We start from the raw sequence: 13,517 nt of genomic DNA on the forward strand, positions 1-13,517 counted from the left end.
CAACTGCAAAAGATGGGTTATCAAAATTCAACGCTTTCTTGGTAATTTACTATATTACATATCCCCCCAAATAATCTATCTAGATCCCAAATGGCCATACTTACGAATATATTTTTGTTAATGAAACTCTATATAGCTACAAATTGGTTGAATCCATCTCAAACTTCATGGGACAAGTTTAAGATTTTAGCGATAAAACACATATTAGCCCACAAATTACTAAGTAATGATCATACCAAACATATAAATAATCAGAAGATCTGGGAACAAATTTTCAACATTATATTGGCTTAATGTACGGACCCAGGATAACCCTTGGATATAAATACTATAAAGTCAAATTTTATCAGAAATCAAATTATTATAAGATACTATACCTATTGATAAGACTCTTCATATATTCTTTTTTGTTAAAATGGAAACATTCATGTATATAGTGTACACATGTTGTAGGATTATTGTTAGAAGTATTGTTTGGAAATTACCTGTGTATTTCTCGGTCAAATGTTTGTATGAACAAATTGAAAAATAATAAAGAATTATTATTGAAAAAAAAACCCCACAAAAATCTAACTTTTTTTTACATTTTCTCAGGAACTAACTCACCAAATTTAAGCAAACAAATGTTCTTACACATCCTAACAATGACAGCGGTCAACATGCACGGGCCAAATGTTTAGTATATTAATCAGTTTCCTGCATTGAAGAAATCATGGCAGTGTCACTATGCAATTTATTAACAAATGATGTCTGCATGGTCAGTGTGAAAGATCAGCTTTCTAGACAACATCACACAATGACAGCACTAGAGATTGTAAGGAGGGGTAGGTAATACCGTTGGCATCAGAACACTGGGAAACAAAATGTTATAAAATGGGCACATCACATGAAATCAAGTGTCCCAAGTCTCCTAGAAATGCAACAAGCCTGCAATCCCACAGAAAATGATGCATGTCATAATCTCAATTTGCAGTCAGCTAATGTGAAGGCATATCTCAGGCAGAGCAACAAGCCTGCAATCCCACAGAAAATGATGCATGTCATAATCTCAATTTGCAGTCAGCTAATGTGAAGGCATATCTCAGGCAGGGAGAAGAGGAAACTTTAGAAGCTTAGAGTGGTAACAGATCAGGGAGGTTGAACACTGATGATTCTGCAGAGAAAGTGTTTGGTAGAAGGCTGACAAATGGTGATGGATGGTCTTCTAATATGAAATTTAAAGGGAAAAAAGTTGCATTTTTATTTCAGGATATGGATAAGTAATGAACTAGTACCTTGGCAAGAGGAGACTTACCAACTATAAACTCAATATGACCAGCCACTGATAAGGGCATTCTGGAGAAACCTATATATTTTAATGAGTTAACATTTCAGCATGTGACAGTGGCAGAATGCATCATGCGGGAGCACTAAAAGTCAACACATCATAGATGCAAATGGAGCTAGAAAGTTACGACATTCCCATGCAAGTTCTGAAATACAGCTAGGGATGTGGTACGTTAACTTCACAGAACTCCTCTGTACTTTTTGGTGCAGCCTACACCGTATTCTCACCGCCCTACTTTTGACAAACACAACCCCACCTAAAAATCCCAGCAGTAGGACCATTGTAACTATACACAGTTCTACAGAACAATTATCAACTGTCTGGGAGACAATACCTTACCTTCTTCTACTGCACTGAGTTCTGCAACATTCATCCGTTATACCTCCAACAACCTCCATCCTAATCTTTCATTACTGCCCTCCTACTGCAACGTTCCAAACTAAAAAAATATGACCTCCCAATTATCTTGGCAGCACCTAAAAAAATTTGTTGCATGGAGCAGTGTGATTATAATCTGACATTTGGGAAAAAAAATAATCAGTTAAGAGCTTCTAGAGCACAAGACCTAATCTTAACAAATGTTAAGCATCTCCTGCTTCAGTTCTTAAGATCGGGCATTGCTCCAAGCAATTAAACCTGCAAGTATTGGCCAGCAAACAGCAGCAGCAGCAGAATAAAAAAATAAATTTATTTCTGCCTGCTGTGTGCGTCAGTAATATGTCCCTGATTTTTTGTAAAATAACAATGTCTTACACTGTCTTTCTGGCAGCACTTGCCAACTGCATTATTGCTTTAAAAGCCAGCAAAACACTTGGTACATGAAACAGATAAAGCTCCACTCCCTACAATGAATTAAGATTGGGTCTCTGATCATAATCCTGTATGTGTTCTCAACATGGATGCTGAGATTCACCTCTTGAGCTTCAATCTCAAGGTGAATTTCTTGGGACCCATGTGTCGAACACATAAGACGGTTATGATCAGTGACACATTCATAGTCCTCTATATCATATAAACTACTGTTAAAAACGTACATTCATCACTCATGCCTCAAAAGACACAGCAGTATTGCTTTTTATCCAAGACTTACTGGCTACCCATCAAAGATACATACTGAAAAAAGATCTCCAACATTTAAACTGCTCAAACAAAATTATTTTCCACTCTTTTGCTGCTTAAATAAGGAGTAGAAAGGTCCCACAGAAAAACCAATCAGTAAAAAACTAAAGAAAAAGCTAGACTTTCCACTGTGTGATTCCTTAAACCCCTTGTACTAGAGGCAACATGAGATATGCAGATGAACCTTTAAGGGTATCAGGTGTTTCAGCTATGCGGCAATTCTGAATGTCCGTGATTTTTTTCCATTTTACTTCTTTTAAGTCTATTTATGGACTAAGGGGTAATATGCACATATCCTATGTTGCCTCTAATACAAGAGGTTTAAGGAATCACACAGCAGAAAGTCTAGCCTTGCTAGATTTTTCTTTTGGTTTTTACTCTTTTCCTGCTGGACAAGCTTCAACCATGTAACTATAATCCAAGTTCTATTCCCCTCACCGGACCCTGCCTTGAAATTCCCCAAATCAAGCCCTGCTGTACAGCTTTTTAGTTCTTGCCCCTCAACTCTGAAAATTTCTTTCACCCTATCCCAAACAAGTCAACTAGTTTTCTGGGCACATTTAGACAAATACACAAGTATAGAGGTCAAATGCAAATGCTTTCCAAGTAACAAAACAACTCGTACCCCCCCCTTAGAAGTAGCCCCATCACATGAAAGACTGAAAAACTTTAATTATACAGAATGTGAATATTTGTTTCTTTCTTCTCTCCCATCATTTTTAACAAAGGTATACACATTTCCCTATGTATAATACATTACTGTAATGATTACACATACCTGCAGTCTTAAGATGGCTGCACCTTCTGTAATACTTTTTTAACTACACTTAAATACATCTATTGTGCTTAGCAAATGATTGCTCCGTTTTTTACTACTGAAACGCTCTAAAAGAACCTACTGCTACGTTTACTGTGCAATGTGGGATCAGTGCACTTCAGTTAAATTAAATAAATAAATCATAAGGTGCAAATTATCCAACAAATTTTTATCACCATTTAAGCTTTCCCTTCTGCATCACTCAACAATTCTGTATTAAACCGAAGTTGCCAGACACAAAACCAGGTTTCCAGCCTTGCTAATTAACATATCTTACTTGCCTGCACACATACATACCGATTGCTAACCTTTGGGCCAGATGCTTACCACTCTCTTCGACTGTCTCTGGGATATCCATTGAGGCACATTAAAGGGGACAAACCCCATTACTAAGCATTGCAAATCCTCATGTGCGACTTCCAATTTCTTCAAGCAGATGTCACAAAAAGATGGTCTCTCTTTTGTTATGTTGTCACATTTATTTAATCATGCCACATGACCACTCCACTGCTACCTCACATTTTAAATTTCCATGTGGTACAATGTGAAATGATTTACATGCCACATGACCACTCCAGCACTATCTCACATTTTAATCTCCATGTGGCACACTGTGAAATGATTTACTAAGGTCCAAGCATGCCATAGCCACTGTGAACTTGGTTACCCCCACCTCATAACCCTTAATATGTCTATCTATAATGATGTTTTCAGTATGAATCAGTGTTGTCTTAGTCACGTAGTTGCTCATCTCAAAGTATTCATTATGGTTTTATATTAATCACTTTTCCATTACAGTAGCCAGTTTAACTGGTCCACAATTCCTCATCTCTGTTCTAGGGTAAGTGGGCTGTCATTTCTGAAAGTCTTACAGGAACATTTTTTTTTGTCTGTGAATAGGCTTATACAAATCACACAATCATAAACTGCTGCTCATTCTGTCTACCTCCTCACCCCGTCCTATATGAAAAAAAAACTCGTCACTACTCAGCATTTCCATTTTTTAATACCATCTTCCTTTTCTATTTCACAGCTCATCTGTGAAGTCTTCCACCAATGTATACCTAGAGCCATGCATATACACACACACTCACGTACATATGGACTACATCGAGTTTGTTGGGAGATAAAATATCCTCTACTGCAGGTTTAGGAAAGAGTCTGAAAAGTGTGACAAAGCCACAGATTATGAACCAACTATAAAAGTACTTTATCACACAGACCTAACACCTGCATATTCCACTTATCTGTCCTTCACTTTTTGTAGTCTGCATTACAATTTTCCATACATTTGAAAGGGATGACTGCTTGTTGCCTGATGAATATGGATTCATGCTACTTATGCAGATTTTTATGAAAGGGCTGCCTTACAGGTAGTTTTCAAATATAGTAATGAGAATAGCTACAGATTTTATTTATCAGAGTTGTGCTGTAATTTTTCCTGCAGAGTACTTAAGGTTACTTGCAAATTAGACGGCAGTGCACATTACTATTGTGATTTAATTATGTTAAAATTAATTTTGGGGTAGCTTTGTTTTCCACAGAACTGATTCAGGTGGAGGAGTAATTTGGGGTCTTGTAGTGTTCAGTAGTGGTGTAGCATGTGTAGTTTCATTTTTGTAAATAAAGTTTAGGTAAATGGCTGGTGGTGTATATATTTTTGGATCAGCATATAGCTGTGATGTAATGAGGACATATTGTAATAAGAATGCAGAAGTGAACTGTACACATTGTGTGCAGCATGTATGTGGCTTGCAATCAGATGTGGTTATATTTTCATTGCTTTAATTTTGCTTTATTTTACTGTAGATTTGGTTTTGGTAGAGTTTGTAGGCGAGTTGGCTATTCTTGGGGTTGTCCATGACACTTCATTTCAAGCTTTTCCAGCTGGTGTTTAGCAGGTTAGAAGATTTTTAGGTGAAGTAGCTAAATGACTTTACATTTCTTATTCGATATTACTAAAATGTTATCAGACAATGTCAAATTGCAGTGAAGGAACCAGCTAGTCAAACTGTAAGAACACATTGCATTTATTCAAAAGTTGGAAATGTTGCAGACAAATGTGGTCAAAGAAAGAGCCATTCCTCAACCCTGAACACAAGGCCGAGAGAAAACATTGTACAAGGACAGCAATGCATACTGAGGCATACAAAGACTTTGAAAAATGTCATAACGAGATACCTTTTGGAACTGATGCTGGCAGTGCTTTTGATCCCATGTACATCAAAATTTAATATAACGGTGACTTAAAGGAGAACCATTTACATAGCATGGCCTTCTGAGTTTTTACAGTCCTGTTTCTGTGAAAACATACCTAAATGTGTCATAAAATATTCAAGCTTACCGCACTTTTCATGGCAAATGAAGTGGAGGAAGAAAGTGCAGAATTGCATGAATGCAAGGGTTATTGGGAGTTGTTGAAGAGTTGAATTAGAGTGAGTGAAGTGTGGAAATGGTCAGGATACAGGCGCAAGCTTTGGTGGTTTTACAGATGACTAAAGGCTAAAAGGCAGTGTATGACCGGCATATGGAGCTGATGGATGAGTGGTATGTCACTTCAATAAAGCTTAAAATAGCAACAGGAGGATCAAGACTTTGTGCAAGAAGTGGAGTTACAACAGAAAAATTACCTGCATGTGCAAAGTAAATATATATAACGAGAGACAACCGTGGTGTAAAGGGGTTGCAGAGCAGGAGAAAGTCTGTAAGAGGAGGGTAACATAAGACACTAGAATTTTACCTTTCTGGCATGGTTGACAACAAAGAAGGGTGGCTAGGAAGGGAACTGGCAGGACATTAATGTCTATGGCTAGACAGGTGAAATGGGAAACATCAAGTAAATGAGAGCAGAAGCAGAAGTGAATGTACAAGAGTAAAACTGGAAGTGATACATGAATTTATGAAGGAGAGGGGCCAGAGCTTAAGTTCAAGCAATAATAAGTGGTCGTTAGACCAATGGCTGTCATGGTGTGTGAAAGCCACTCCCACTCCTGCCCCCAGAAAAGGGGTTGCAATCTCCCTATTACAAATGATATTCTCATATCCTTTAAGCAAACCATCCTGGAGTTAAATTTTTGGAGTTGTTTGACTCCTCCTCTTAGGCCTCTCTGACAAGGGCAGAGGGGTCACTGGTTAGCTAAACAGCTTAAACAACAGGAAAGCAATAACAAATACAGTAATTTGATGGTGGTAATATTCAGCACTAAGAACTAAAGATGTGCATTAGTAACAGTCACACTCAAATAAGAAAAGAAGCAGGCATTCACAAACAAAATAAGTTGTATTTAAATCACTACGGACATGAGTTGTTTAAACAGCTTTGCAAATAAGACAGTGACCAAGAAACAAACAACCCAGGCTGGTCAAACAAAAGGGTGCACCACATACAAATAAAACACATGGAGGTCCAAACAGATGGGGCAAAGTAAAAAAAAAAAAAAAAACAGCAGGCACTAGTCAAGACAAAATATGATTTAGTGTGCTAACAAACTATGTCCATTCCGGTAAATACAGTGCCAGAGACAGAAGTTTTTAAGCAAATTCAGAACACATCTTGCCACGTGTTCCATTAACAGAAAAGATGAATAACTACTTTGTGATACTGAAAAAGAGCCTATTTAACAGCAGAACTAACAGCGGCACAACTGTGGTAAGCCACTGCAGTTTGTGTAACAGAGGCTAAAACAATGACTTGTGTCTTAAGACGTATCTTAGAACATTAAGCAATGAAGCCTACTACAGTTGTGGTCAACATACACAAGCAAGATGCTTAAAAAGAGATGCAAAAGATACCTGCGTAAACAAGCATTCTGCAATCAGTAACAGAGTAAAAGATATCATTATTACTTCAAAAACAGAAGTGAATGAAAAACACTGGGGAACCTCAATAATGCTATACAGTAAAAACACACAATTAGGAGGCAGTTAGCAAATCAGTTAGTGCTAAATACAGAGATACTGTCGCTATGTAATGTAGGAAACCGTAAATAATGGATAAAAACACTAAAAACAAAACAATTAAACTTCCCCAAACCAAAATGAGAATAAATAAATAAAAATACTACATACAACACAATAGTGGAAGCCCAGCTTCCTACCCACCTATGACTACCTAACCATGAATAACCCCAGAGCTATATAAGCCAGTATGTAAGCAAAAGCACAGAAGTGGGAGTAGCAGTTTTAGGTAAAACAGACCAACAATCTAAGCTTTATATTAAAGCAAATTACTTTGCCAAATACACTGACCCTGAGGAAAGAAAATGCAGCTTAGTTTCACTGGCACAAACAGGTGAAGCAGTCAAAACATCAACTTTAATGGTCTAAAATTCCCCAAATGTCATCCATAATGAAAGAAGAAAAAATGGACAAAAATGCAGTGTGTTGCAATACAATGTTTTATATTCATGAAGCAGACTATTAATATTAATGTTATGCAAACAGCAGCCCCTCACCCATCCATTCTTAGACGTGTACTACAGTAAACATATTTAGGATATACTGCAACCAAATATAATCAAGCTGATGCTCATCTAAATCTCGGTAATAAATTAGTCTAGTGTTACTCACTCCTTTGGGCCCCAGTCTCCCTAATACTACTCAGTAAATTTAGTAAAAGCCGTGTCAGACTACAACGAACTACTAAGAGTGAAAAGATGAGTTACTGGAAAGTCATCTTGACAGTTCAACGTTTTTCCTGCAGTCTGTCGACTAGAGAGAGGCTAGCATGAGGTTTGCAGCTAGCTGGACAGCACTGTGTGGTTACTCCATTCAAGTTCTAAGATGTTAAAATAACAGGCTCAATCTTCAAAAGTATTAGTTCGACACTATCCCAGCATACATGAAAAATGCAGCAATAAAAACCTTTTGGGGCCAAAAAAAAAAAAAAAAAAAGTTAAAATGAGTATTGATAAGATGAGCAAACAATACTGGTAACATAATAAGTGCAAGAGATGCCCAATAAGTTTCCAAAAATGCTGGGGGTGATCCCAGTGCTGCAGCAATTTACGCACTTCATCACCATGCAGAAGTTAAGGCTGGACTTTGTGCAGAGGTTGGCTGCAAAATTCACACAAACTTTCCTTGTGTTCTCAGCTGACTTGATACAAAAAAAAATCATACAGTACTGAATGTTCATTTCCTGGTTACCAGATTGCATTCACTGAACTTATATCAATACAGTGAGAAATCAAAGATCCATGGTATTTTACCTTTGTCAGCTGTAACCGTTATCATGACTGCAGACTGGATGCTCTTGTTATAAAGGGAAATATCATAGCTTCACAGACTTAAATAGTATTCATGCTATACGTTTCTTCAGTCTTGCTTCATACATCACTGTCAGTCACACTGAGCATCTTCATGGCCCCTCTTTTCATCCACTCCACCACCTGATGAACTTTGCGACATAAGAAATGTAGATCTATGCAACGTACTCCAGATGTGGACTTTCTAGCAGTTTACACAGTGCAAGAATTCAGCTACTTCACTTGTATTCATCTTTTGCCAAGGAAACCAAAAACTTAATACAGTTTACTGCAACCAATTTACTGCACTGCATGAGCAAGGGGACAAGAGGTCTGAGGTCATGAATAGTGCAACTCAAATTATCTACGCATGCATTTCCATTTGTGTATATTTAGTTATTTATTTACCAAAGTAACATTTTGAAACAGATCCCAAAGATGTACTGAACACAAAGGAAATGCAAAATAAAATACACAAAATATACATGCTCTGAAAACAGTTGTGGCTGTAGGTTACACACTGGCGACACCAAAGACCCAACTGTACACATTCTTTAAAAGAACTGCAAGCAGACGGAACTATATTTACATATCACAAAAGCACTGTATTCAAAACTGGTTTAAGTGGGTGTGTGTCTATATCAACCCCTTACTACTACAACTACAAGCATGATTCAGCTACAAAACAATATTCCTAAAGACTCCAGTGAAACCTATCACACAGGCCACTTGTAAGGGTAGACCTATTAAACTTGGTAATTTTAAAGCCATAACAGAGTCAGTACTTAATTTAGACTACAAACAACCTGGAAATTTAGACGCCATTTAAATGAATTCAGACATAATTTTCAATTTATTACTATAATATTCCACAGAACTTTTGCAGCTGTCCCAACTGTGGTACAACAGTTTTAGATCCACTGAAATTATGACCACTCACAAGAGAAATAAACAGCACAAACACATAAGAAAATACATAGTTCTTAAAATGTGTCAATCTATATTGACTCAGCAAGCAGTGGTCAGCAACCAAGAATTCAGTTGCTACACCTTGTCCCAAAGGTACTATTACTTAAGTTAACACCACAACCATTCCCAGACCTATAATTAAACATAAGAATATCACATCGCAAAATGTGATCTGCAGAATTATGTTTGAGTTTTAGAAACAATTATACTATTCCCTGTTTTGTTCCTCAGTACATGGACTTTAAAATCCAAAACTCTGTATCCAATTATATGAGGTTAGTTTTGGAAACTAACTGATCATAAATTCACTTCGTAACGTATATTTCTTTCTGTTTATAAGTGGAAAGCAAAAAAGAAAACTACCCTACAGCCAATTAGCAATTATTATTTGGAAGTTACAACAGCTAAACCCCGACATACAGCACTCTCTACAAATCCAACTACTTCTTTAAGGGTCATCTTTATTCAAAAACTATTTTTTACTCATCTTTATTCAAACTGTTTGTACACAGTCTTTTTGTGTGCATGTTTTGTCCATCATGTGCACTTCTAAATTTTGCAAACCAATCTCCGTACAGCTGACAGTACACCTGTCAACAAATCACCCCATAGAGGTGAAAAAAAAACAGTCTAAGAACAGATTCTAAAGTGATCATCCGGACTTTGATTTACAACGTACATGGCCTGTAGGCATTTTCACCTGGCGCACAACGCACACACACAGCCCGTCTTTGACCACTACTATACAACCAGACCCGTTAGCTACTACTACACAGTGCTACACCCATTCCGCAGCCAAAGAGGAAATCTGGGAAAGGGAAGGTAGAGACGTGAGGGAAGACACTCACCTTGCAACTGGGCAGACAGAGCATCCTGTTGTTGTTTATATTTAAAAGAGAGTGTCTCTGCATTTTTCATCTTTTCTTGCAAATGACTGTACAGTAATCCTCCGGCAGCAAAACAAGCTACTGCCAACAGACAGAAGCCTGTTTGAAGGAGACCCTTCTGCCTCCTGGAACAGATCCCAGTCCCCATATTAACAGTCATAAAAACAGAGAATTATTTGGAGTCAGACCATTCAATTCTCCCCCAGACAAGGCGCAATCAGTAAAACTCGTCTTCCACTATCACATATTCATGACTGATTTCTGTAGCGTACAGGCAAAACGAAAATTCCTAAGAAATGGAAAATCCGTAAATTCCACTATAACTTGTTGGACCTGTTATAAACGTTTATAAAAATACTTGATTTTAAATTGGGTGTTTTCTCTCTACATCTTTTATTAATATCGAACATAAACTGTAAGGAAAACTATTTTAAAATAATAGCAACGTGTTTATATAGTAAATAATCCAACATCCAGAAGATATTAAAGCAGACAGCACAGACATCGTAAACCTAAAGATCAAAAATCTGTAGCAGGACGTTATGCCGTTCTTCTCCTGTTTGCTTCACGTGGATCCGGAGAAAGCGAGCGAGAGTATACAATCCGCACACTGAATTACTTGCCAGAACGCACTTGGCTAGTGAATAAGCATTAAGGCAAAAGCCCTTCACAAACTTGCAACATTGTTTAGAGGAAGTTGCGCGCCGTTGGGCGGAGATTGACAATAAAAAAGCCCAATGGGCGGCACAAGAATGACATCACATCACTGTCCAATGGACATAGTCTGAGAGGCAGGATGAAGAAGAGGATTTTGAAGATAACGTTATTTTGTAACAGAAAAATAAAATAGATCTGGTAAGCGCAGCTGGTTTTAGTGATGCATGGCATACATCCTAACCTTTGTCTTAACACAAAACATTTGGACAAAGCTAAACAAAATAAAAGAACAAAGGACCCACAAATGGGGACAAATTTTAAATATTGCCCTCATAAACTTAGGAAGTTGCTACTTGCCCCATTAAAAATGCTATGTGTTACTAATACATTTTCTGAATGATATGAAGTTTGAAGTTCAAATGTCTGTTACATGAGTTAAAGCATCATTGATATGCCAGAAACCCGCGAATTTTGCGAGGTACAGTTCAAAATTATGAGGAAATTCCGTAAAAATCTGATTAGTTCAGCCGTAAGAGGAAGCGGTAAGTTCGCAAATGAGCGCGCATTTTTCCAGATATTTTATTGAGTTGCATTTGGATGCGTTCCCCTTTTTCTCATCTCCGCAAGATACTGGACCCAGTGAAGTAAATGTCTGAGATGCGTTCGTGTAGTTACGTATGAATGGGTTGCTGTATCCACTATAACCGCTGAGAACACAGAGTCTGAACAGTGGGAGGTACTCGGCTACTTCCACAATTGTTACCACCTGTCCCACTTTGCGAGGGACAGTTCCTCTTTGGCTGGCAGTTGTGTCCTGCAAAAAATTGGAAAAATGGCAAATGTCCTGAGCTTTTAGGGCAAAGATATTTTCTATGTTTCCTTTAATTATTGCGTAAAACAGGTATTTGAATCTGAAATATCTAAATGTTACATGAATTAGCATAATCAATCCAAATGCTACAAGAATAAGCTTTTATTTTGGCAAAAAAGTGCAACTCTGTCCTTTGTAACAGTTTCCCCTCGAAACTGCCCCCCTCCTTTAACTCCTATTTCATCAACACAATAAGTCAACTAAAGCAAAATTCTCCTCTACCCCATAACCCACACACAACACCTCGAGATACCTTCCTCCTCTCCCTAAAAACAGTCCCTACTAGCTACATTAAAAAAACTCCTCATAAAGCTCAAACCCTGCTCGTCAACAGCAGACAACCTACCATCTCTCTTCCTAAAACATGCTGCACCTGCACCATCCAATACATACCCAGTTTCCATCCTAATTAACTGTTCTATCACAGAGTTAATTGTTCCAACTCTTTGAAAAAAATTCTATACAATTCCTATACACAAAGGTGGCAATTCCTTAGAACTCTCAAACTTCCGACCAATTGCTATACTTTCTCCCTTCTCCAAAGTTCTAGAACACTGTGTACACAAACAAATCATGGCCCAGCTCCTACAACGCAACCTGATCACCCCTACCAAACATTGCTTTCGTCCACACTACAGCACCTCCACTGCTCTCATCTCCTTCACCAATACCACCTCCCAAGCCAGAGACAACAACCAACTAATTTCTTGTCTATTCTTAGATCTGTCCAAAGCCTTTAACACAGTCTCTCATCCAATCCTTCTCTCAAAACTTTCTCAACTTAACTTTTCCCCAACAACTATTTCTTGGTTTAGCAGCTACCTCAGACCGGCACCAGTCTGTTAAATGGCTCTCTGCTCTCTCGCCTTTTCTCCCTATTAAAACAGGTGTCCCACAGGGCTCCATCCTTGGACCCCTCCTTTTTAACATCTTTACCAATGAACTCTACAACTCCTGTCCCCAATCATCCCTCATACAGTACGCAGATGACTCATCATTATATCTATAGCTGATAATCTAACTGAACTACAAACCCTCACACAAACATCTTTTAACCACACCGAAACTTGGCTAACTCAACATAATCTCATACTTAACCCCAATAAAACAAAACTGCTACTCTTTCTCCCAAAATCCCACTTCTCACTTAAATCCTCCTTCACCATCTCTTCACTCAATAACACCATAATAGCTCCAGAACCCCATACCAAGCTCCTCTGGGTAATAGGTTCATAGGTAGGTACTAGGCTATTGGCCCTAGGGCCTATATAAGCCTAGCCAAAAATGTACCCTGGCTTTCGCCACCCAAGAAAATTATTTTCTTGTGCCCCTAATCATAGGCCGACTGAAAGTTGACCTTCACATTCACCACAGTATAAAGAAAACCCATCAAAAGCTTGGTCTTCTTTATAGAAATAAAAAAAATTCTCACCCCTGAAACTAGAATAACCCTAGCCAATGCCTACCCTCCTCCCCAATATCTTCTATAGCACACAAATCTATACTAACCTCCAGTTTAAACTTCTCTCCAAACTTGAATCAACCTACAACAAAGTGGCTAGATTTGCTGCAAACTTACCACCCAAATCTCACCACTGTCTGGCCCTCAAGTCACTACACTGGC

The 13,517-nt window shown here is 38.0% G+C and overlaps 1 protein-coding gene across 3 annotated transcripts in view; it reads right to left on the bottom strand.

The window, feature by feature from the left end:
* LOC122793591 (Golgi integral membrane protein 4-like) overlaps positions 1 to 11,061 on the bottom strand; it is a 1,583,571-nt gene extending 1,572,510 nt beyond the window's left edge. For 2 of the 3 annotated variants that reach the window (XM_044061762.1, XM_044061761.1), the window contains exon 1: positions 10,327 to 11,061. In XM_044061762.1, the coding sequence (XP_043917697.1) occupies positions 10,327 to 10,525 (199 nt within the window). In that variant the 5' untranslated portion in view covers positions 10,526 to 11,061. The remainder of the gene's footprint in view (positions 1 to 10,326) is intronic. The other variant, XM_044061760.1, reaches the window with a different exon arrangement.
* Positions 11,062 to 13,517: the final 2,456 nt, after the last annotated feature.

The sequence above is a fragment of the Protopterus annectens genome, chromosome 2.part0, assembly GCF_019279795.1.
Source record: "Protopterus annectens isolate FY-2018-M chromosome 2.part0, PAN1.0, whole genome shotgun sequence".
Lineage (NCBI taxonomy): Eukaryota > Metazoa > Chordata > Ceratodontiformes > Protopteridae > Protopterus > Protopterus annectens.